A 25,564-nucleotide genomic window follows, 5' to 3' on the forward strand; every position below is an offset into this window, starting at 1 on the left:
ATTCGTACTTATTTACCATTTATACAATATATATATAGTCCACTATATCTTATACATGTCATATTTCACCACACATGCTCAATTCACAAACTTCCGTCATAGAAATGACTATTTTTAATGAATTAATAACAGTACGTAATTTAATGAACTATATATATATATATATGTACTTATTACCATTATACTGTATATATATAGTCCACTAAATTATATACATGTTGTAATTCATTCGATAAACACACTTGCAAAAATGTCGAATCACCACGAGAGTAGATTCGTAATTCAGTGAGATTTTACTCACCTTAATGACTCGAGCGTAATTCCACAATTCCCGATGATAATTCCTTTCCTCGATTTAACGGTCACCTTGAAAAGATAAGAAAAGAATTTAGAATCGTTTCGTAAACCTTTAAATGCCGAAACAGTAATAATCGGTCACTGTTCAGCAAATTTCGGTTTTACGAAGTTACTGTTCACTGTTCACTATTCACGATTACTGTACAATACTCAATTAATACATATTTCTGTACGTATAAGTACTATATACGTATTTCTGTACGTATAAGTACTATATACGTATTTCTGTACGTATAATTATTATATACGTATTTCTGTACGTATAAATATTAAATACGTATTTCTGTACGTATAAATAATAATACGTATTTCTGTACGTATAAATAATAATACGTATTTCTGTACGTATAAATAATAATACGTATTTCTGTACGTATAAATATTAATACGTATTTCTGTACGTATACGTACGATTTAAATGTAAATACAATCTCAGTAAATAAAATTTACTATTTACCTTTTACAAATTACTTTTTACATTTACTGAAAGTAATTTATATTTACATTTACCGTAGTAAATAAAAATTACATTTACATTTACCGTACATAGTAAATTACCAAAATACCCTTTCAGTCGAAACTAATCACACCGCCTCACACGCGCCACCTCCGGCGGGCCGCGCGTGGGGCCCACGCGCCGAGGCTAGCCACGGCGCGTATCACGCCACCGCCGCCTCCAAACTCTCCTCCTTTCTCCCCTCTTCCTTCCTCCGCTCCTAGGCAGCCCCTACGCCACCCCACGCCTCCACACGCGCCGCCTAAGGCGGCGGTATCCCTAAAATTCCTCCTCCTCCGATTCTCACTCCACAATCATTCTAAACTATCCCAAATTCAACATCAAACACTCAAAACCAAACAACACATCCATTAATACCTTGATCGAAGTTTGAATCTCCGATTTGGTCTCGGAAGGGCTTGGATCGTCGATGGTCTCCAAGATGAAGGCAGAGAGCACCAAGCGAGGATCGGCGTAGAGAAGTCCTCCTCCGTGCTCGTGCTTCGTCGGGGGTGCGCTTAGGATGCGGACGTCTCTTCTGCCGAGTCCAGAGGTCGGGTGGAGCTCCGGCGCTGTGTGGAACGGCGTGTCGAGCTTGGGGTCGGTAGTGAAGGGTCGCGTGATGCTTCCTAGATAGGCGGTGGGCGACACGGTGGAGCGGTGAGGGAGATCGGAGTGGCGTTTTCTGAGGAGGGGAGGGTGAGTCGGGGAAGGAGAGAAAAACCCGAGAGAGGGAGAGAGAAGAGAGAGCGGCGGGGTGAGAGGGTGAAAGGGTTTCCAATTATGGGAACCCTAGTTGCAACATTTTCTTATATACCCCCTCCCAAAATCGGAAACCAACTTCCGTCGTTAATAACTTTCACGTATGACGTCCGATTCGAATGCGTCACATACTCACGAACTCGTATCGACGAGCTCTACAACTTTCATGAAGGAAGTTTTCGCAAACGAGCGACGGAATAAAAGTCGATAAATTCGTTCGGAAACGTAACGTTTTCTTATTAAACGTTCTCATAACGTATCCGTTACTCGTTTCATAACGTCGTAACCAATCACATCCATTCTAATTAAATTTCAAAATTTTAAAGAATTCAAATCCACTCAAATGTTGTTTGAAATTTAGGGTTATTACATGGATCCTCTCATCTCAAAACCTCAAATCTTGTTTTCCTCTTTAGAAGGTAGGTGATCTCCTACAAGGCCCTCTCTCACCCTCCCACCTCCTCCAAATCCACGCCCAAGTTTTCCTCCTCGACGCCTACCAACACGACCTTATCAACCACTCCCCATCTCCCACATTGCTCTCCGCATCCTCCATTCCCTCCAAAACCCCAATCTCCTCCCTTTCAACGCTGCCATCAGACTCTCCGCCGAACACGCCCTCCTACAACCCCACCCCCCCCCCCCCCCCCCCCCCCGCCCAATGGCTTCACCTTCTCTTTCCTCCTCAATATATCTCATTTCATGAAACACCCTCCGTGCAGACCCCAAATCCCTCACTCCCTTCCCATACACAGAAACCAAAACCAAACCACTACAAACAAAAGGATCACGAAGAAACCCCGTCTTGACAACAATGGTGTGGCTTTGCCTGAGAAGAATGTGGTGTGCTGCTGGACGTCTTTGATCGATGGATATGCAAAGGCGGGCAAGGCCAATGAGGCTTTGAGGGTCTTTGTGAGGATGGTGGAGGGGAATTTGCAGCCAGAAGATGGTACATTGGTCGGTGTGTTGTCGGCTTGTTCGAGTCTTGACATGGCAAAGATTGAAAAATGGGTTTCGGTTTTGGCGCGAGTGTGTGACAATGTTGTTGGGTTGGACTCTGTTAAGACTGTGCTGGTGTATTTGTATGGGAAATGGGGGAAGATTGAGGAGAGTAGGGAGATGTTTGATGGGGTTTCGGAGAGTGGGAAGCAAAGTGTGCTACCGTGAAATGTTGTTGTCGGCGCGTGTGTTCAGAATGGTTGTCCTCTGGAGTGTTTGGGTGTTTTCTGATTGATGGTGGGAGATCCCAGTTGTAAGCCTAACCATGTTATTATGGTGAGTGTGCTTTCGGCTTGTGCTCAAGTTGGCGATTTAGAGCTTGGTAGGTGGGTTCATGAGCACTTGAAAAAGTAAAGGAAACAGAGGTGTAATTGGATCAAATAAGATTCTGGCCACTGCATTGATTGACATGTATTCCAAATGTGGGAGTTTGGAGAAGGCAAAAGAGGTTCTTGATCAGATGGTGTCGAAATACATTGTTTCTTTCAATGCTATGATCATGGGTCTTGCAGTTAACGGTGAAGGACATGAGGCCCTCAGACTGTTCACGAAAATCCAAGATTTCGATTTACAACCCAATGCTGGTACCTTCCTTGGTGCTTTATGTGCATGCAACCACTCAGGTTTATCAGAGAAAGGGTGTCAAATATTTAATGATATGACCTCCAGCTTTTCCATTTTACCTAATATAGAACATTATGCTTGCTATATTGATCTCCTTGCTCGAGTAGGCTTACTTGAAGAAGCTCTCGAGGTTGTGACTTCCATGCCTTTTGAGCCTAATAGTATAGTGTGGCGTGCTTTGCTTGGTGGTTGTCTGTTCCACTCTAGACTGGACTATGCTGAATGTGTTTCTGGTAAACTTGTCCTACCCCAACAATACTGGTGGTTATGTCATGCTGGCTAACGTGTTTGCATCTGACCATCGATGGGGTGATGTCTCTTCTCTGAGGCTGTTTATGAGGGAAAAGTGTTGTGTAGACTCCCATGGATCTTTTACTAGGTACTTTACGATATAAGTAAAGCTAACAGATGAACTTGAAAACAGATGCATAGCACACACAACAATTTATAGAGGTTCGGCAATGCCTACGTCCTCTGTGTGATCTCTCGGGAGAATCACTAGCACTATGGAGAATAACAACTTGATTACAAGTACTTATTGGAATCCCTATGCTACTCCCAACCCCTTGCTAGATTTTTCTATCACCCTTAGCTCCCGGTTTTCTGTGCTCCTTAGAAAACCTCTTGGAGCTCCTATTTATATCAATAGGGGTTGCTGATACAACATGGTTTTGGACTCCTAAACCTAATAGACCAAGCCTATTATACAAATCCTAAAAGATCAACTTTCCTAGAGCTTATAGAAAAGTTGCAGTGTTGTCCTCTTTCTATTCTAAACTCATATTTGCTTAATGAATCCTACAGTTTCAAATTGTATCAATGAGCTAAAAACACAACAATCTCCACCTTGGTGAATTGATACCAAATGATCACTGCAACATTCAGGATGTCTTTTATCTCTTGAAGTAACCCTGAACAAACCTCCAAGAGCCTTCACCTTAGCAGTACTCGTTTTGCCTCATCGCACCTCAAGTGAGGAGGTGCTCCACCTCAATCTCAACATGCTGTAAGATTGAGCAAGTTCAAGCAACACTTGAACTTCTCCATGGCAATAGTCCTAGTCAAACAATCTGAGACATTCCCCCTTCAATGAACTTCCTCAGTTGTTCCCTCCTCTGAGCCAACCCAACACTTGTTGTAATGACCCTAAACATCAACACGTTTCATCTCTGCTTGAAACACATGATTCCTTGTCAAATTGATGACACCATCCTTCACCACAACTCCTTGTTGAATCCCAAACTCACTCATTAATCCATTAAGCCATAACGCCTCTGCGGAAGCTTCTTTTAGTGTCATGCAATCTTCTTTGAAGGTAGACAATGTTGTAGTTGATTTCAAAGTTGCCCTACAACTCTTTGCACCTTCACCGCAAGTAAATACATTACTTATTGCAGCTCTACCTTTGTCAAAATCTCCTGCCAAATTTGAACCCTATGACCAGCATCGCATGTTTGTTCTTGTTGTCTTTCAAACTGAAATACACGCTCATTGGTGTCCCTCAAGTAATACAAAACCTACTCCACTGCTTGCCAGTGTCGCCTACTTGGATTCGCCATATACTTTGACACAATGCTCAATACTTGAGCCATACCTGGTCTTGTACAGATTCTAGCACACATCAGATTTCCTACCACTTTTGCATAAGACACATCCATCATCTCATCCAACCCTCGTGTAGATGATCTTTGCACACACAACTGAAAGTGTGCTACTGCTGGAGCAAACATGGGTTCTGACAACAACCATGTGTTTCGCACTTTTTTGTCTCTCCTTGTCTTTACTCCTAGGATCCGAATACACCTTCTCAAGATAATCCCAAGTTTCTTTAATGCTCATATTCTCACCGCCACTAGCCAATATATCAAGCAACACATCATCAGCTAGTTGTAGCTCTATAAAGCTCCTTGCCCTCTCGTCCATCTTCTGCCAAACCTTGTCTGCCATATCACTGGCCTTATTCTCTGACCCGAGAGTAGCCTTGTACAGACCTTGTTGAATTAGGACACGTTTCATCTTCCTCTGCCAAAGTATGAATTCGTCTTTGCCATTGAAGGGCTCAATTGACGTACTCACATCTTCTGCTTCGACCAAGCCTTTGTTGTTCTCCATTGCAAAGTTACCTTAAACCGCTCTAGTACCATGTGTTGTGTAGACTTCTCTGGATCTTTTACTAGGTACTTTACGATATAAGAAAGCTAACATATGAACTTGAAAACAAAAACACAACACACATCAATTTATAGAGGTTTGGCAATGCCTACGTCCTTTGTGTGATCTCTATTGAGAATCACTAGCACTATGGAGAATAACAACTTGATTACAAGCACTTATTGGAATCTCTATGTTACTCTCAGCCCCTTGCTAGATTTCTCTATCACCCTTAGCTCCCGGTTTTCTGTGCTCTCTGCCTTATCCTTAGAAAACCTCTTGCCACTCCTATTTATATCAATAGGGGTTGCTGATACAACATGATTTTGGACTCCTAAACCTAATAGACCAAGTCTATTATACAAATCCTAATAGAATCCTAAAAGACCAACTTTCCTAGAGCTTATAGAAAAATTGCAGTGTTGTCATTTTTCTATTCTAAACTCAGATTTGCTTAATGAATCCTACAGTTTCAAATTGTATCAATGAGCCAAAAACACAACAAAAAGGGAGTGACCAAGAAGCCCGGCTGTAGTTGGATCAGCAATAATGGTGTTGTGCATGAGTTTCTTGTGGGATGCTCATCACATCCTCAAAGTGAAATTATATGTAACACGCTAAATGGATTGGTGAAACAAATGAAGATAGCAGTTGACATACTATGAGACATCTGTGGTATGTATGTTATTTGTTTTCTTTACTAACCGATACCAATAATTTTTTTTGGAGGTTTCTTGAACATAGTATGGTTTTTCTTCTTTTGCCACAGTTATACACCAAAGGGAGTGCCATATGCGGGCTTTGCCTTAGATCACAGTTTTCACATTTGTGAAGGGAAAAAAAGTTGACGCATAAACCTCAAAAACATCTGAAGTTGACCTACAGACGATGTTGCCTAAAAGTGTAAAAGAAAAGATTAACCCAAAGATGGAGTTGTTACTAAATACCCATTGGAGTTCTGGTGATTCAATGCCTGGGTAAAAGTGCACGGAGGCTCAATATTTTTCCTATCCTCAGTTATCTTCTCTCAAACAGGTATCCCCTAGCAACTCTGTCATCTTCATCTGTAGGAAAATTGGATTTAATTATATAACTCTATTGAATTTATAGTTCATTCAGGTTATCAAAGTCCTGTTTTTTTTTTTCTTTCTGTGAACACTATTCCGCGTTTCCAAATTACTATAATGTTTTTCTTATCCTTTTTTCTTGATAATAAAAATAAAGATAAAGCTAAGTAATCCCACTTCCAAATGATTAAAAAATTGCATTTAGAGATTTATCTGTTTACAAATTCAAGTGGACGGGTGAAAAGTTTGTCTGCAAAATAGGGTCTCAAAGCTAATCTGTTTCTTTTTTTTCATCCGATGTTTTGCGATTGCCTCACCTTAATATACACTTCTTTTTTTCTTAATATAGGACTTGATGTGAATTTTAGTAAGTGATTTCTAAGTGAAGGTGAGAGTCAATTGACCAGAATCGTCCTATTTGGTTGGGAATTTTCTTTCTCATTGTTCAGACTTTAGAAACTCATTTTCAATGGAAAATAATCTATTGTTATGATTGATCGAACCTTTTTCTATATTTGGATTCCAATTTATTTCGAACAAAAGGGTTTAAATGATAAAATCTGATGTGGCATGTCCTGCTTGTCAATAGTGGTTCATGCTTTTATGATAAAGTGGTCATGCAGGTGAAGTCTCAGAGGGGGCTTACTGAGATGCCATGTTTGCCTTGTGATTGATTGGATTCCTGAGTTATGTAGTCACTGTGTTGTCCATATCTTAGATCGGACCATTGCCTTACAAATAATGCCCTTCTTCCTATTCTCACAGATTGTCACTTGTGCATTCAACTTGAATGTTCATAATATGTTTTAATAACTGGTTGACTGAAAGCAGTCTATGAGGATAAATAACCGTCCTTTTGTAACAACCCCAAAATTTCGAGCTTAAAAACTCAAAATTTTAAAGTCGTTAAACACCAAATAATCTCAAATAAATCGAAATCATTAAAGCGTAACAGCGGATCATCTCTGAGTTCCAAATACAACTCAGTCAAACCGATTATTACAAACCAACTTTATAATTTGACATTACAATATGATGGAAAATGTAATAATCCTCACAAATCACTCACATATCTCACAAATGAAATTACACAACTTCTCACACACAAACCCACGCTAAAACCTCACCACAAGTAGGATAAGAACGACTTCGAGCCTCCGTAGTCGTCACTCAACCCCCACTAATCAGCACCTGCAGAATTATCCCCTACACCATCGAATTGGTGCACCGGGATTGTAAACACAAACCCGGTAAGCTTTACAGCTCGTATGAGTAAAATATTAAAATAACTCTCGTCTCATAAAAGACACAACTCCACATCAACACAGGATAATGACAATCATGAGCAAACGAGCAACCCATCTGGTTACTCTAATACTTTCACAAAATGGTAACTAATGAGCGCTGGTACACATCTGTTACCCCTCACTTAGTATACCGCTGATGTTGGGTAACCACCCGCCACCCAACATCCACAACAAGCTGAGTACCCATGAGCAGATAACCACCCGTTACCTTCATGCAGTACTATGGCAGACAGACTAGAGCTCTAACTGTATCGTAACTTTCGCCCGGCCAAAGGCTAGGTTCCGACTTGCCGAACATGTACAATAATCTCACATCATATTGTACCACACATCACGTCCGAAGACAAATCACAATATTTCACATTCTTCATGATAAAATCATGTACAATAATCACACATCATATTGTACGTTTTAAAACTTTCACGATATATCCACAATAAAAATCATAACAGTATATTATATAGCAAACTATATATATTCGTATTTATTACCATTTATACAATATATACATAGTCCACTATATCCTATACATGTCATATTTCATAAACACCTGAAGAATTACGTACAATATTCTCACATCATATTGTACCATTCAAATCACATACTCATGCACAATTTTCCGTCACCGAAATGACTATTGTTAATGAATTAATAACAGTACGTAATTTAATGAACTATATATATATATGTACTTATTACCATTATACTGTATATATGTGGTCCACTAAATTATATACATGTTGTAATTCATTTGGTAAACACACTTGCAAAAATGTTGAATCACCACGAGGGTAGATTCGTAATTCAGTGAGATTTTACTCACCTTATCGACTCGAGCGTAATTCCACAATTCCTGATGATAATTCCTTTCCTCGATTTAACGATCACCTTGAAAAGATAAGAAAAGAATTTTAGAATCGTTTCGTAAACCTTTAAATGCCGAAACAGTAATAATCGATTACTGTTCAGCAATTTTTTGGATTTTACGAAGTTACTGTTCACTATTCACTATTCACGGTTACTGTACAATACTCAATTAATACGTATTTCTGTACGTATAAGTACTATATACGTATTTCTGTACGTATAAATACTATATACGTATTTCTGTACGTATAAATAATATATACGTATTTCTGTACGTATAAATAATATATACGTATTTCTGTACGTATAAATAATAATACGTATTTCTGTACGTATAAATATTATTACGTATTTCTGTACGTATAAATAATAATACGTATTTCTGTACGTATAAATATTATTACGTATTTCTGTACGTATAAATATTAATACGTATTTCTGTACGTATAAATATTAATACGTATTTCTGTACGTATACGTACGATTTAAATGTAAATACAATCTCAGTAAATAAAATTTACTATTTACCTTTTACAAATTACTTTTTACATTTACTGAAAGTAATTTATATTTACATTTACCGACACAGTAAATTACCAAAATACCCTTCTGTCAAAAATGTTCCCACCGCCCTACGTGGCGGCGCGTGTGGCACACGCGCCACCTCCGGCGGGCCGCGCGTGGGACCCACGCGCCGAGCCCAAAACCGGCGCGTGTGATATCACCACCGCCCCAAAATTCCCTCTTTTCTCCCCCTCTGCCCTCCCCACGGCCATGACCGCCCCTACACTAACCCACTCTCTCACACGCGCTGCCTAAGGCAGCGGCGCTCAACCCTCACCACCTACACAGCCGATCTCCTCCATCATCCTCCACTCGATCAGAAATCTCCCAAATCGATCCCCAAACATCCAACAAACACAACATCAATTCAATTACATCAATATTTACCTAGATTACTCGGTGGAGCTTCGGTTCGAGGTCGGTGTGAGATGAGTCACCGATCGTGTCGATTTCGACGAGGAGGTGTCGGCGCGTCCCTTCCCTCGAGCGTAGGTGTAGCAGGATGGAGGTGCACCTGCTCTACACCCTAGCTTCGTCGGAGAGAGGCTTGAACAGTGGCGAGTTGTTGCGGGGGCAGAGGAGTTAGGCGTCGCTCCTCGGTGACGAGAGGAGTCGAGTCTTGCTCGGAAGGAGAAGGAGTCGAGCTCGTGGGTGCGTGGAGGCCGGCGGTGAGAGACACGGAGGTCGGGGGAGAGAGCGATTCAGAAGGGAGAGAGGGAGAGAAGGTCGGGTGGGAGAGAGAGAGAAGAAAGGAGGCGGGGAGAAAGGAGAGAGGGAGGGTTTCTGATTAAGGAAACCCTAATCCCATAATTATCTATTTATACTAGTTTCCAAATCGGAAACTAACTTCCGACGTTAATAACTTTTACGTATGTCGTCCGATTAGAACGCGTCACATATCCACGAACTCGTATCGACGAGCTCTACAACTTTCGTGAAGGAAGTTTTCACAACCGAGCAACGGAATAAAAGTCGATAAAATCGTTCGGAAACGTAACGTTTTTCTTAATAGACGTTCCGAAAACGTTTCCGTTTTTCGTTTCAAAACATCGCAAACAATAAGTTTCATTTTATTTGAAATTCCAAAACTTAATAGAATTCAAAACAATTCACATATTGTTTTAAAATCTAGGGTTATTACACCTTTTGCCCTTTCATTCACATGCAACATGGGTTGTTGTATCTTCCCTTGGATGACTTTTTCTCCTAAACATCTTCTTTAGCTTTGTCTCCCTATAAATGAGGATTCAGAAAGTTCTCTTTTTTATAGATTCTCTAAATTTTTAACCGTAAAGGTAACTTAAAAACACTTATTTTGATGTTTAAATTTACCCTTATTTTGTCACCCTGCAAGGGAGTGGTACAACAGGTGTGTTGGGGAGGATTTTGTACATAATTGGGTTAAAGGAAGTAGGAAACCAACTGTCTGTAGGGTAACCATTTTGGTTGAGACTCTTGTTGTGTGTCTACTCATGTTGCCAAACATAACCCACCCCACATTTTTTTTCAGGACCAAGAAAATGGGATCCAAAGTTGCATGTCTGGAAATGTGAACTGGGAATATCTCCCCCTTATTTGCGTTTTTTACAAGATTATCAAAAAAATTGGCATAGGATGAGGAGAAGTGGAGGGTAAAAATTATGTGGTGCGAGTGCACTCAATCAAACAAAGGCTGGAGTATTTGCATTGGATCTTACTCATATAATTAATGCCTCTACTATTTGAAAGAGGTTTATTTACTATTTAAGTTATTCTATCTGTTTCTCTTGAAGGCCTTATGGAATGATCTTGGAGTCTTGGTGATTTTTTATTTTGAAGTTCATTTTCAATTGGTATTCATTGAGATTTTCTCCATTTTGTCAACAGCAGATGCTGAAAGGATGTCTACATCCTAGTCTTCCCTTTCCTGAAGATTTTAGATGATGTCAAAAGGAAAAGTGCTGCTCTTCAAATGCAACGCTTGGAGGAAGGAAAGAATGAGTTGCTGGACCATTTGAGGTCGATTACTACAAAGATTAAAGGTCAGGTTTTCTGATGAGATCAAAGAAAAGATTTACCAAATATGGAGACGTATGTCTCTCACTGTGATTCACCTTAATATTTTGTCCTTGGGGGTTTGGACTTCGTTTCATTTTCCTTTACTTGTTGGCAACTCGGTTGGCTTGGCATCCAAAAACGTGGATTATAGCATGCCTCCAAATCTTGATAATCTGTTTGCTTCCTCATCTCTCTCTCTCCCTGCCAAAATTGTCTTTCTCTGTGACTTGTCCCCATTTCAATTTCATTGTTTGTGACTTTGTGTAACAATGTAATTCACCACATTTGAGCCCCCATTTCATATCTTTTTTACTTCCCCCACATTCTTTAACTCCAGTAGAAATTCAAGCAGGAATTATTTGTTACTTTTACAACCCATCAGTAAATTCACATTTCAGTCCCTTTATTTTTACAGTTTACAGAAACACCAATTGAAAGTAACACAATTTTTTCTCTATGTGACAGTTGACCACTCCGACAGCTAAATTCGTAAATGTATACCTCCGGTGAACCGTGACATGTTGGAGGTCGTGCATAGGAGTTTATATTAATGGCTACCAATACCAACGAACAAGCCAGTAGTTGGTTTTCTTATGTGACATGTTGGACTCACTCAAACTAACACCAGACAAAAGAAGAATAAAAAGGTCACAATATTACTGAATATGAAAAAAAAGGGGATGAAATGAAAATAGACTAATGATGGGGAATTGATATGGGGAGGGATTGACCAAAAAAAAAGATATGGGGAGGGAGAACATGAGGCTGGCGATAGTTCCAATATAAGCCAATCATCAGAAGTTCAGACCCAAAGGAATGAATGAGCTGCCTTAATTTGTTGCCTTGTCAAATGGAAGTGAATAATATTACCGTCTGTCTTGCAAACAAAACCAAGAACAAGAACCAGCATCAACCCTCCAGCTACTTCTTCCTTAGACAGAACAAGCAGCTAGCCTTTCCTGGACGCTTGCACATTTCCAAGTAAACTCCTCTATTTCTTGTTTGTTTCCATGCACATTCAGCTCGAATTTGAGCTAAATGTTTCAGTGGAAGTTAACAGAATTGTGTTGAACTTACAGGTTGAGATGAGCAGAAGAAGATTTGGATCGGTTCGATCGGCGAACAGTCTAGTATATGGAGATAAAACCTTTGAAGGAAGTCCTTCTCCTTTGCTCAAGAAACACAATGCCCAGTTAGATAGCCCAGAGGTATTTTCGTGTTTTTTTTTTCGAGTTAATTTGAGTTTCCTTGATGTACTAGTTGCTGTATTGTAAATGTAATCATGCCTTGCCTAATGTACTTAGACCATTTGCATCCTTTTGTCTACAAATAAAGTCTCCTTCTAGAGCAAGAGAACTCCATATGGCAAGGAGGGACATAGTTCGGTACAGAGAAACCAGAACAGACACAGACTTGGTCAAAGAACAGGCACAGATTGAGCTATATGATGCAAAGAAGATAGCCAAAGACTTGTCTTCGGTAATTGAGGAATCAAACACTGTGACCAGAGCGCACACAAGAGAGATTGAAGCACTGAGGAAACCAAGAAGGCGTGGGGATAGTCGAGTATTAATGCCTGTTGGGGATAATCATGTGGAGAATAACAAAAATTTTGAACAAGTCATGAGAGAATTGCATCTCTTGAAGCAGGAGCTGAGCCTGCTCAAGCTAGATATGGCTAATGTTTTGGAAGAGAAGTCACAGGCAGAGAAGCAAGCAGAATCTGCAAATGAAAAGATGATGTTTTACACAAGCTCAGCTGAAGCTATCAGGAAGGAGATTGAAGAAGCTGATGAAGAGCAATTGCTAGTTGAGCTGTCTAAGATTGAAGCCTTGAAGGAATTTGGAGATATTGAAACTGAGAGACAAGAAGAAGCCAAGCATCTCTCATCTGTGGTGGAGGAAACCAGGAAAAAAGTGGAAGATATTACTCAAGAGATTGATCAGTCAGAGCAACTTGAAACCAGATTATCTGAAACATTGTCTAATGTGGAGGTGTTGCAGAATGAACTTGAGGTAGTTAAAGCGATGGACAAAAGTAGTAGTCCATTGACTGATAGCTTGCAGGTTTCAGAAGCCAGTTTCCAAAGAGAAGAGGAAGCTGAAGCTTCACCCTTGTTACAATCGATCACAGAAGAGTTAGAAGCGGCAAAGAAAGAACTAGCTGCAGTAAAGGAAGAAGGAATGCAATACATGGCCTCCATGAATGTAATAAGAAATGAGATGAAGCATATCACAGATGAGACAGCTCGGATAAAGAAGGCAGAAGATAAAGTGGATTTAACTGTTCAAAATATCAATTCAAAGCTTCTCAGAGCCAAAGCCAAGTTGGAAGCTGTATCTGCATCTGAAGAAAAAGGGCAATCAATTCTATCCAGTCTTTCTCTCACTCTTGAACAGCTTAAGGCGGATGCTGATGCTGCAAAGAAAGAGAAGGATCGGGCCAGTGAAGAGGCCGCAACCACTAAGTCAGAAATACTCAAGATTGAATCAGATATAGATGTTGCTGAGGACAAATTTGAGGCTGCAATGCAAGAGCTTGAAGCTATCAAATCTTCAGAGGCTATTGCTCTTGAAAATCTCAAAAATCTTATTGAGACTAGCATGAGAGCGAGAGCTTCTGCGGCTCAGAGTAGTTCTTCGATAACCATATCCAAGTTCGAATATGAATACTTGACAGGACGTGCACTTGTGGCCGAAGAAATTGCTGATAAAAAGGTAGCAGCAGCTCAGGCTTGGATTGAAGCTATAAAGGCCAGTGAGAAGGAAATATTGATAAAGATAGACTTAGCTGAGAGAGAGTTGAAAGAATCGATGGTGGAGGAGAAAGAGCAAGAGGCCTCTAGACCTGGAAGACAGTCTTCAGGACAGAGGATGCTTGAGGGACAAGAACTACAAAACTGGAAACAAAAGAGGGATAAAAATGCAGCATCTGGACACCGGCCTAGCTATGGAAATTTAACTCCATCAAGGCAGGCCAAGCTCCGAAAATCTGCGTCTCCTGGAGCTCGACAATTTAATAATTTCCCCATTCAGAAAAAGAAGAAGGTAATACCTAATCTGGGAAAATTGTTTGGGGGTAAGAAAATTGAAAAAGATGAGTGATCTGTTTCAAGTTTATGCAAAACTGAGTCCACTAGAAACTACACCTCTCAAATACTTTTAGCTTTAGGAGCTTCTCATAGCTCTGTTCTTTTGCAAATAACTGCTCCTCAATAAAGCTTTTGGTTTCCAAAAATGTGTAGTCTGAGTGATCTAGTAGTGTGTGCATGAGAGTATTCATGTACAATAATGCCATAGTTGTGAAGGATTCATGTCTGTTATAAAAGAGAGTAGAGTTGTAAGCATGCGAGTCATAATCGTACAACAAGCACCCTTTCTCAACCTCTAATTGTCTAGGTTTAATCACAGTATTAAACACATTAGCTAAGGCCCTGGAATATTACTGCTAGTTTGACTTGTTTCAGCATATCTACTCCATTACCTCTAACTTGCAACTTTTTGAGAGATATATTTCTGATCAACTTCATGAAATTCATGCTGATGAAGAAGTTTATTGATCTCATCAATCCGAAAACCCTCCTATTTTGCTGAGGCTGCCATTTGCTCACCTTACAGTCTTAAACTAAAAGACTACTTGGTCTAAGGACCACAGATAGATTTGTATTGCAGAAGTAGCTAAACTTGGTTGGAAACTCCTTACTTAACCTGATAATTAGTGGGTTAGTTATCATTTATTACTGCAATATATCTTAGCTGCCTGTTTACTCTTGACTGAAGAAAAGTCTACTTCTTGCAAATGTATTCTAGAAGCTAGAACTTTGCTAAAAAACAATTATAATTATAAGATGGATTATGGGTAGTGGAATTGACATGTGCTTCTGGAAGTTTAATTGGTTCTACTTCTGCCGTTCTTACTGATCACCAAAGATTTCAAATTTTACCTGAATAGGTAGTGTGTTTGTTATTAACGAGTGGTGCTTTGATTTTTCCTAATTTTTAGTCCAAAGCATTATCAATCTAGCTTGTTTTGTGCTGCAAAAGAATTGTTTTAGCCATGTCTATCGATGAATTCAGTGACAGCTACTAGAACATCATCGTGAGGGCTCCAATTGCATGGGTCCATTTTCTTCCTCTAGCTACAATCATTGTTGGTTCACTTGGTTGTATTAGAATACCAAATTAACACACTTCAATCATACAACATTGTAGTTTCTCAGGCTTCATCAAGCATATATAAGACATGGCTAGCAAATCTTGTCTTTAATAATCGAATACCACATTTTAGAAGATCGCCGATACTACAAGATTATGTCATATATGTAACATGTTGTCGACTACGGCACACTAATTATCCATAATTTAGAAAACTAGATTGATATGAAGATAGGCCAGCTTCATGATTGGTAGATTAGCGTCGAATATAACTTTCTCACTTCCAAAACATGACTCAAAATAATATGTCTACTCGAGCATGTTTCTGATACACAAATTTCCTCATAAACCATACCACACGGAAGCTCTTGCTGAAAATTTCACTAGTGAAACTGGCGTTTGCGTGACTCTTATGTGGTGGTCAAACTCATCACACCAAATATAACCAAATTGCACTTCCAGCGCAAATCAAGACATAAGCCTCGCCTCCAATTGCGTTCCAATGATTAGAATGGTCCCAACCAGACCAGATTTGACACCATTATAAGACTTCTTCATGCTAAACACCCGATTAAAGTGCCCTAGGTTTACATAATTGTCTTACTACATGCTTACTTATGAAACCAGTTCATATATTCAGGCTTATCTTAGAAGTATGCCTTTATACAAAAGGTGTAATTTAGCTTCATTAGAAGTTTCACTTGCATGTCATTGAAGAACCAGCAGCAAGTACAAGGCTCTCATATAATGTCAGTCTCTCCTTCCAATCTTCCATCTTCATCTTTATTCCAAACCCCATTTTCCACTTTGTCTCAAGCCATCAAGCTTGCCTAGCTATTTGTATTTTGCATCATGGTTTTGCAAGTTCTTCTCTTGGTTTTGCTTGTATCCAACTCTCTTGCATTTGTGAGCCGTGTTAATGAAGAAGGATTAGCACTGATTTCATTCAAGGAATCGTTAACTGAGTATGCTGAAGGCTCTTTGAATAACTGGAACTCGTCAGACCAAAGCCCATGTTCATGGGATGGAGTCACATGCAAGCAAGAAAAAGTTGTATCCCTCAGCCTTCCATACACAAACCTTGCTGGGATTTTGCCTCCTGCTCTTGGGAACCTCTCTGCTCTCCGCCGTCTAAATCTCAGGAACAACAGGCTCTTCGGAAGACTGCCTTCAGAGTTGTTCAATGCAAAGGAGCTCCAGAGTGTGGTATTATCAGGAAACTCATTATCTGGGTCTGTTCCGGATGAGATACAGATGCTGACTTACCTACAAACTCTAGATCTCTCACAAAATTCTTTCAATAACTCGATACCATTATCTATAGTTGGGTGCAGGAGACTGAAGAGTCTTGTCCTTGCTGGAAACCATTTTTCTGGTTCCCTCCCAGATGGCATCACAAGTTTGGTAAGTCTTCAAAAGCTCAACATTTCCTTCAACAGGTTCAGTGGTTCCATCCCCAAGGGCATTAGCAACTTGTCGAATTTGAGAGCAACTCTCGACATGTCTCACAACTTGTTTAATGGTGCTATCCCAGCAAGCCTAGGAAACCTTCCTAAGAGAGTTTATATTGATCTCAGTTACAACAATCTAAGTGGACCAATTCCACAGGTTGGCTCTCTAATCAATCAAGGACCAACAGCTTTTGTAGGCAATATTTTTCTCTGTGGACCGTCGATACAGATCTCATGTCATTCAAGCACTCCGGACTCAAATTTTCAATTCATGTTGTATAATCCGCCTCATAATTCAGGTTGGAGAAGCAACTCTAGTACATGTGCTGTGGTCTTTGTCATCGCAGGTATCATTCTTGGTATTTGTCTTTCTGCCCAATTGCTCTCCAAATGGTATAAGAAGATCTGTTCTTGTAAAGTCAGTCAACATTTTGAACAGACACTCATGCCCACGAAGGACTTGCTATGCTTTTCAAGACATGGTTCGGAGTCTCCGGAGCATTACCAATTTGTTCAATTGGACATGCATGTCAATTTAGATCTTGACAAACTGCTGAAAGCCTCTGCATTCCTTCTGGGTAAGAGTAAAGTTGGGATTGTTTATAAAGTTGTTCTAAAAGATGGACGAACCTTAGCAGTGAGAAGTCTTGGAGATGAAGCTTCGCAAATGTTCAAGGAATTTCAAACAGAAATTGAAGCAATTGGAAAGATGAGGCATCCAAATATCACCACTCTTCTGGCATATTATTGGTCAATTGACGAGAAGCTGCTTATATATGAATACATTCCGAACGGTGACCTTTCTACTGCAATTCATGGTAAATTGCTTAAACATAACTTTTCATTGTGATTATGAATGTTTATTCTAATACATGTGATATATGGTTTTGCTAGGAAAACCAGGCATGATATCCTTCAAACCTCTTTCTTGGCCTATACGTCTTAGAATCATGATAGGCATGGCAAAAGGTTTGGCTTATATTCATGAGCATAGTCCTAGAAAATATGTCCATGGAGATTTGAGGCCTAGAAATGTACTTCTTGGACCAAAGATGGATCCCCATATCTCCAATTTCAGACTAGGCCGCCTCGCCAAAGTAACTGAAGAATCTGAATCCTTTCAATTTGAACAACTCACAGCTAACACATCATCGCTTCAGAAATCTCCATATTTGCAGAGGGCTGCAAGCTCGATAGCTGCAGCAGAGCCTTGCTACAAAGCTCCTGAAGCCACCAAAGTTGCCAAATCTTCCCAGAAAGGCGATGTGTTCTCATTTGGGGTGATAATGATGGAAATGATTTCTGCCAAAAAGCCATATATCAGAGCTGGTTCTCTAGAAATTGATTTAGTTGAATGGTTTAAGACCAGCACAGAGGAACCAAAGGTCGTGTTTGATGTATTAGACCAGCTGTTAGCTCCAGATGTGGACATGGAAGAGGAAATTGTTGCAGTAATGAAGATTGCTCTTGCTTGTGTTGCTAAGGCCCCTGAAAGAAGGCCCTCAATGAGGTGTGTCTGTGATAACTTGGCCAGATTGGCCTAATTAACTATTTACATGGATGATTAAAAAACACTTTCGTACATGTACCGGTAAGAGCTATGCAATGTAATCCAGGCGATCATTTCATACCCATTTTATTCCTCTGTATGTGTAGGCTCAAAAGAACAGCATAAATAGAAAGAAAATATTTGCATCCGAACTAGTATATACGTTTGATTCCAAATTTTCTTTTACTTATATAATTCAGGCAACGCAAGTTCAAATTTTAGCCCTTTATGAACTAGTCAATAAATCACTTATGTAAAAAATTATTGAAATCAAATATCATTTACTCAGCGATTGTATTCATTTATATGACAACTGATTATGTTACTTGACATACATTTTTATTTTGGTAATCAAAGTGATAATTCTAGTTGAGCGGTTTTTCTTTGACGAAACGACGCCGTAGCCAACTCTGCTTTAAAGTAAAACGTCTTCTGGTCTTCTTCTTCTTCCTCACGTATCAACTAGTCGTAGCTCCAATCCGCCATTTTCATACCTCAAAGCTCTTCCGGATCTTCACACTCCATAGCTCTAGACTTTCCCAGCTGCCCACTTTAAGTCAGTCGCTGTGAATTATTAGTGAAATTTCGCCCAGAAAGTTAAAAGATTTGATTTTTTTTTTTGAATTTGAGGGCAGATCATGGAGACAAGGAGATGGTTGCTCATACTGGCACTACTTGCTTGCCTCTTTGCTTTTTCTGATGGGCGAGGTTCAATTTCAATCTATTCACTTAAAGTTTCTTCCTTTTTCTTTTTTTTTTCTGTTCCCAAATTTTGGAATTGCTAAGTTGAGGCAATCAAATTAGGGTGGCAAGGTTTCACTAGTGTAAATGTGTAAGACTGTAATTGATTAATTACTTGGGTTTACTTCACTGTTGATTTTGTTTAAAGAATGCTGGTGATTTTGGTGTGCTAGATAGTTGGAAAGGTCATTAAGTTTAATTTAGGAGAAGAGAGGTGTGGGGGATTGGATGTATTGCTGAGACTATGGAGTGAATCAATGGGTTTTTGGAGGGAAATATTGATGAAAATGGAATATTCAATGACACTGGACATGTGATATAGAAGCTCACATTGCTTCTGTTTGTGCTGCCAAGCTATCTGAAATCAAGTCTCTTTATGAAGCAAAAGTGAAGGAGGTCTTATATGGACCGGTGGAAGCGCTCCTTGATGGAGCTCATACCGAGATGTTTTGTCTATCTTAGTTGGTGCAAATAGTTTTGAAGGCATCAAATTTTTGAGTTAATGACGCATCACACATAGTAAGTGGGGGTGGGGGTGGGGGTGGGGGTGGGGGTGGGGGGTCTCTTTGCTGTGATGAAGCCCCATTTAATAGTATACACAGTCATGAGCTTTGGGTTTATGATATTGATGTCTGTTGTTTATATTGATTTGAAAAAAAAAATAGAGAAAGAGAGATGCGAGGGTTGTGAATTATGCCAATGTAGATGGGAAGAATGTAGATGACGGTATTTTGTGGGTGTTGGAATTCATATTCCAAATCTTTGTTATTTGAACTTCTAGTCCCATGTTTAACAGATAAGTTTTCTGTTTTCCAAACACAGGATGGAAGTACAAGCACAAAGTTCATAGCCGGGACACCATCTACAATCATACTCTTGCCACAATATTGGTTAGGTATGCTTCTACCGTAAGTTTCATGAGTATGTTCTATAAAGTTAGATTGTGTCTGTCATTCGGCATCGTAAATGTGATTGCAACAGATTAATTCTGCGGAGTATTTGATCTGTCTTTTGAAATGGGAAACAAAGCTTATGACATTTGCTGCTATGTGCTCTGTAGCAGTTGTAATTATACTCCTCTTCTCGTAGGTTTATTTGTCAGATTTGACGGAGCTGTTTTCTTGGACATGCGACAGATGTAATAGGTTGATTAAGATACTAAGATTCCGATGATCAAATATAGTTTCCATATCTTAACGTGTGGGACTTATTCCTTCATTCAATGGAAAAAGGACTTTCAAAGGATGGAGCTAATTGTGGACGTCCAGCATTGCTTACAGGTGCAGTTTCATACTTCCCTCTGGTTTGTACTGATACCGTTGATCTTTTAGCTGCCTCATTCTCACATCGTCATTACTATTTCAGGCATTTGTTGGAGTGGCAACAGATCCAAATGCTATTATAATTGCATTTAAAGGGACTCAGGGAAACAGGTAGAATACTTGACTTCTTATATCCTTCCTGCTTAATTATTATTGAGCCCAAGTTATTGACTGACCAGTAAAAGGGTGTATGCTGCTTAGTTGTGTGCTGGTCCATTGTGCCGAAAGAGAGGCCGTCTATAGAACTTAGCGAGCATTATATGTTGTGGGTTTTCTCGAATTATATGCATCTCCGCTGGCAACATATCTAATCTGTTCTTGGGCCAGAGTTGTTTGTTGATTGATAGTTGATTTTGTGTGTACAGCATACAAAATTGGTTTGAAGACTTATTTTGGAAACAACTTGATATAGATTACCCTGGCATGCCTGATGCAATGGTACTTATTCCAGTGAAGTTTCTCCACTTGTTTGCTTACTGTGAGGTTTTAATTTTCATTCTTTTTGCATTATTTCAGGTGCACCATGGGTTTTATAATGCTTACCACAACACAACCATACGACCTGGAATTCTAAATGCTGTTGTAAGAGCCAAAGAGTTCTATGGAGATCTTGGCATCATAGTAACAGGGCATTCTATGGGAGGTGCTATGGCTTCATTTTGTGCTCTTGATTTAAGGGTAATCATAATTCATAACCATGCCAGTCTCCATTACGCATGTTTCATCTTACATAACTTTCTTAATTTAGTCCATCATTTTTGTTTCATACTCCAAAGCATGATAATTTGATGGCAAATGGGCTCTCTTTTGGCTTGTTTGGGAGGGGAGTGTATTGGGTGACTAGTGTTATCTGTCTTTGATGGAGTAGTATGTGCACAACGTGATGGCCTAAGGCATAAATGTCCGCATGGTATATATAATGATAACTTGTAACAGTTCTTTAGGAGAAAATCTAGTTATACTATTCTAGTGTGCATGTAAATAGCAGTAATGTAAGTGGTAGTATGCATGATCTGTAGCGTAGTATGGTTATTATATCATGCCTGAGAAGGTTGTATCTTATGTCAAAATTAGTGATATAGGCCTTGATGAAAATATAGTAGGTTGTTTTTGAAGTTTTACTGATCAAGATATCTTCATGAGTCGAACAAATTTCTTGAAAGGGTAGAAGAGTGTAAACTTATACCAGAAGCCCACCTGACATAAAGTTTTGATTGTGTTATTTGCATCTCACTTCTTGTTGGTATTGTGTTCCTGATGCATACATGTTAGTTCTTTGAAAGTTAAATTTGGTTTGCACCATAAGCATTTTCTTCAATCCAGTGAAATTCTAACTAAGGATCCTTTTATCTCTTTTCTTTTCATTTTCCGAATTGCCAGGTTAATCAAAAAGAGAACAATGTTCAAGTTATGACATTTGGACAACCTCGAATCGGTAATGCAATATTTGCTACTTACTATACCGAAATTGTGCCAAACACTGTACGAGTAACAAATGGAAATGATGTTGTGCCTCATCTGCCTCCATACTACACTTATTTTCCTCAGAAGACATACCACCACTTCCCGAGAGAGGTATTGTTTAGGCCACTGAGGTGGATTACTTGTTTAAACTTTTAAGCCTTTTGTATCTCTTTGTGGCCAACCTTTTAATGCTTTTGTTCTTGATCATATGTGATTGTTTGTTTCTTTGTTTATTTGTTTATAACTTTTCGTCACAAGTAAAAGAACATATATGCTTTGTCCATGATCTTTCTCAAGAATACTTGTTAAACAACACTTATTAGTCTGGGACGTGTACTCCAGAAATCCACAGGGTTGATGTCATACCTGAGTTGAGTTGAGTTGGCACTTTAAGATGATTTTAGTTTATCTAATGATTGACTGACCGTTCTACACACCTGATAGGTGCCGTTTCCAGAAATTTTAAACAAAAGTTTTTCCCTCGTATCTTGGTCACTTTTACAGTTTTTTTATTTCGTAATCCCCAGGTATGATACCTTATAGCTTCACAGTTACAAGTCATTTTCTCATTACTTAAAGTGATTTAAATCAGTAAACAGTAATAATCCAAGCCAGCTGGTAAGATAAACCTGATGCACCCAATGTTGTATGTGGTGCCGTCCAATCTAAGAGAATTAGTACTTCTGGTTTTACAGAAAATTAGAATAGTTTATGAGTCCCAACTCTTTACATTGTCGGATGTAGTGGTGTAATGAAATGCACAATGGTGTCTTCTTACCTGCACCTCGTGAAAGCTTAATGTTAACATGTATGTTTATGATCATATCATAGCAAGTCTTTCTTTTTTCATACCATTGAGAGTGCCTTATTCTTATTGTAGGTGTGGCTTTATGACATTGGATTGCGAAGTCTTGTTTATCAGGTCGAGAAAATATGTGATGATTCTGGTGAGGACCTAACATGCAGCAGGTAATCCCTCTTGTATAGCAAAATCATGGAGATTTGTCGTCTCAATTTCATAATTTTATCATGTTCTGCTACATTCAGGCCCCTTGCAGTCTTAGATTAGTAAATAAGTTACATAAGGCAAAAGCTGGAAATAATTGTCTATTTTGATGTTACAAGTTTTGACACATCCATGCAGGTCAGTGATAGGGAACAGCATTTCAGACCATTTAATTTATTGTGGTGTCGACTTAAAGGACGAGACATGGAGACCTTGTCAAATTGTGACAGCTCCTGGTTTAGTTGATCATAGAAGAACAGATATGAAAGGAAATTTTGTTCTCTCCAGAGATCTTGGAACTCCTGTTCTTAAACTCAAATTACAATCAGATGCTGGGGAAACGCCTCTGTAGAATCAATAGAACGTCAGCTGTTGTTTCCTGCGGAATAACTGAGGAAGTGATCAATTCCGAGGTCCTGTCCTTGTGAAAAAGCTGCGTCTAAGAGCCTCTCTGATTTGGAAAAGCTATAGCTGATGAACTGAGGAAGGTATATGGGCTGCTGCTGCAAATGCCACTATTGTATATATGAATCTATATGTGTACATAGACAGTCATTGGATTACGAATACCGGCATTCTGTTGACTTGTGTAAATAAACTGAGACTGGTAGATCTTTTAATACCATTACGATCAGTTGCAAAGTTGTGCTCGAGTGCCATATTATCTTTCCTTTTGGGTTTTCCCGTGTCTGGTATATAAATTTTAACCTCCGATGAGATCATAAGGCATGTGGAGGGGAGCTGAAGAGATGCTGAAGCAGTAGTTGAAGTGATCGGAAAATAAGAGGGCAACCTCCGTCATGACTCATGAAGGTTTGAAGAAATCAGAGAGTTATTGATATGCTATTGTTGAATCATAACTCATGAGTTTAAGATTACCATAACAAATTGTATTTGGATTGCTTGTGACATTTTGAATGGTGTTGCTGGTTCCATGCATGTTGGGATTGTGTAGACATGATGCACAACAAAAGGCATGCGTGTGTTCAACACAAATACAAAATGTATTACTATTGAACTTGTGTTTTGAATTGCTGAAAAAAGTATAAACTGTTTCAAGAAGACGTCGTTCAAATGCTGAAATTTGAGACACTAAAGTGATTGATATTGATAAGCACATTAGCACACTTCTCAAACTTGCGCAGCGTACTCATGACTTGGATCGCAAGATCTCCTATGTTGTCAACCAATTCCGTTCGTCGTCCAACCCAGCGTCGCACTGGTCCTCGTCGAATCGATGACGGCTCTTTCGAGCCTCCCCGACGTTGCAAGCGACCTCGATCTCGACGAAGCCTCTAATGCCTCCACACCCGCGTAACAATGACCAACTGACTCGGGTCGTTCAACTCGGTCAACCGGAGCTGCAGCCCAATGTCGACAACGCTTTCCTTTCTAGAAACCGACTGCCCTTTTTCGAGCCTCCCGGCACTGCAGCTCGAGCTTGACATGTTTCCTTTGGGTCCGACCCAGTCTTGATCCGGTTTCCACTCCAAGCTGACCCATCTCGGATTTGGGCCTATGGCCTGACGAGCCCAACAGTCTACTTTGGCCTACCTCCCTATTTTTTTCCTATTTCTATACTTCATTGTTTCTTTGCACGTTTAGTTCCCAACTACTTTTCAGCACTCGTATAGGACAATTGATCAATCGTTGTAACATTGTGATGACATGCATACCAGAGATGGACATTCCTTAAGAGCAATTTATGACATCCGTACGAAGATTAAAAAGGACTTTAGGTAGCAGCTTTTCTGCATTTTTTTGTATGAATAATAATTGGAGACTATGTCAATTAAATGCGGTTTTATTTGAAAAACCAACAAATTTTTCTTAAAGTTGCTGCTTTTGAATATATATATATATATATATATATAGTATCAGGCGCTATTAGCCTTCTTCATGTATCTTTTTCCACTGTTATTATACCGTGGATGAGACCAGTGAGGGATATGACTCCCCCTCGTGTGATATGGAGAAATGTAATTTTTACATCCGTCCAACACTTCTCATTCCAGAGGGGTAGAAATGAATTTCAATATCAGGATACATCCATCTGGACGAATGTTCTTTATTGCTTGAATTATGATTCTTGGAAAACCTTCCAGGTTTTCGTTTGACTTAGTTCAAAGATTGATTCTCAATGAGCCATAACTTCTGCTTCTGAAGGTGTTCAACTTGAACATCTACATCTCTCATAATATGGGCCGGAAACTATAGCTAAGGTTGAAGGAAACATTTTACCATTTCTGATTTTGTAGTGAAATTCCCACCAAGCTATTTCCTTTAGGGCTGAAATAGGAACTTGTGCGCTTTCAGGACCCTCCAAATACTTGATCATTGCACCGCCTTCCTTTGAATTTTCTTTTTCTTTTTCTTTTGCATGGACTCCATACAATTCTTTCGTCAGGGCATTGTAGCTTCTTAACAGATGTTCTTCGTCTTCCTCATAGAAAGCTTGTAGAACATTATTCATAACGATCTTATGCTTGAAAGCCAATAGCTTCTCTATTTTGAATACTGGTTCTTTAAATATCTTTAAAGGATAGCCATGAACATTTTTCTTTCCAGTGACTTCAACCATTTTTCCCCCAAAATGGACTATTATGCTTTTTGGCAAAATAGCAGCCTTTAACACTTGGTA

The 25,564-nt window shown here is 39.4% G+C and overlaps 4 protein-coding genes and 1 pseudogene across 7 annotated transcripts in view; 4 read left to right on the forward strand and 1 right to left on the reverse strand.

Moving 5' to 3' along the window:
- The window catches only part of LOC126788376 (DNA-directed RNA polymerase I subunit RPA12-like), a 265,399-nt gene that overhangs the window by 185,882 nt on the left and 53,953 nt on the right, over positions 1-25,564 (reverse strand). The window lies entirely within an intron of this gene.
- On the forward strand, positions 1,377-6,065 carry LOC126787199 (pentatricopeptide repeat-containing protein At2g29760, chloroplastic-like; annotated as a pseudogene).
- LOC126788367 (protein PLASTID MOVEMENT IMPAIRED 2-like) lies at positions 11,989-14,589 on the forward strand. Of its 2 annotated transcripts, XM_050514352.1 has the most exons (3): positions 11,989-12,216; positions 12,315-12,443; positions 12,571-14,589. In XM_050514352.1, the coding sequence occupies exons 2-3, from the start codon at positions 12,321-12,323 to the stop codon at positions 14,338-14,340; spliced, it is 1,893 nt and encodes a 630-aa protein (XP_050370309.1). In that variant the 5' UTR covers positions 11,989-12,216; positions 12,315-12,320; the 3' UTR covers positions 14,341-14,589. The 2 variants fall into 2 exon arrangements, with proteins under 2 accessions (XP_050370309.1, XP_050370310.1); XM_050514353.1 differs by lacking the exon at positions 11,989-12,216 and having other exon boundaries at positions 12,343-12,443; positions 12,540-14,589.
- On the forward strand, positions 16,165-18,475 carry LOC126788365 (receptor protein kinase-like protein ZAR1). 2 transcript variants are annotated; one of them, XM_050514340.1, is made up of 3 exons: positions 16,165-16,794; positions 16,999-17,659; positions 17,736-18,475. In XM_050514340.1, exons 1-3 carry the CDS (start codon positions 16,243-16,245, stop codon positions 18,383-18,385), a joined length of 1,863 nt encoding a protein of 620 aa, XP_050370297.1. In that variant the 5' UTR covers positions 16,165-16,242; the 3' UTR covers positions 18,386-18,475. The 2 variants fall into 2 exon arrangements, with proteins under 2 accessions (XP_050370297.1, XP_050370295.1); XM_050514338.1 differs by having other exon boundaries at positions 16,165-17,659.
- Positions 18,890-23,664, forward strand: LOC126788373 (lipase-like). Of its 2 annotated transcripts, XM_050514358.1 has the most exons (9): positions 18,890-19,098; positions 19,954-20,026; positions 20,221-20,411; positions 20,497-20,564; positions 20,819-20,891; positions 20,970-21,131; positions 21,834-22,028; positions 22,798-22,886; positions 23,062-23,664. In XM_050514358.1, exons 3-9 carry the CDS (start codon positions 20,301-20,303, stop codon positions 23,273-23,275), a joined length of 912 nt encoding a protein of 303 aa, XP_050370315.1. In that variant the 5' UTR covers positions 18,890-19,098; positions 19,954-20,026; positions 20,221-20,300; the 3' UTR covers positions 23,276-23,664. The 2 variants fall into 2 exon arrangements, with proteins under 2 accessions (XP_050370315.1, XP_050370316.1); XM_050514359.1 differs by lacking the exon at positions 18,890-19,098 and having other exon boundaries at positions 19,833-20,026.

The sequence above is a fragment of the Argentina anserina genome, chromosome 3 (genome assembly GCF_933775445.1).
Source record: "Argentina anserina chromosome 3, drPotAnse1.1, whole genome shotgun sequence".
NCBI classification, from domain to species: domain Eukaryota; kingdom Viridiplantae; phylum Streptophyta; class Magnoliopsida; order Rosales; family Rosaceae; genus Argentina; species Argentina anserina.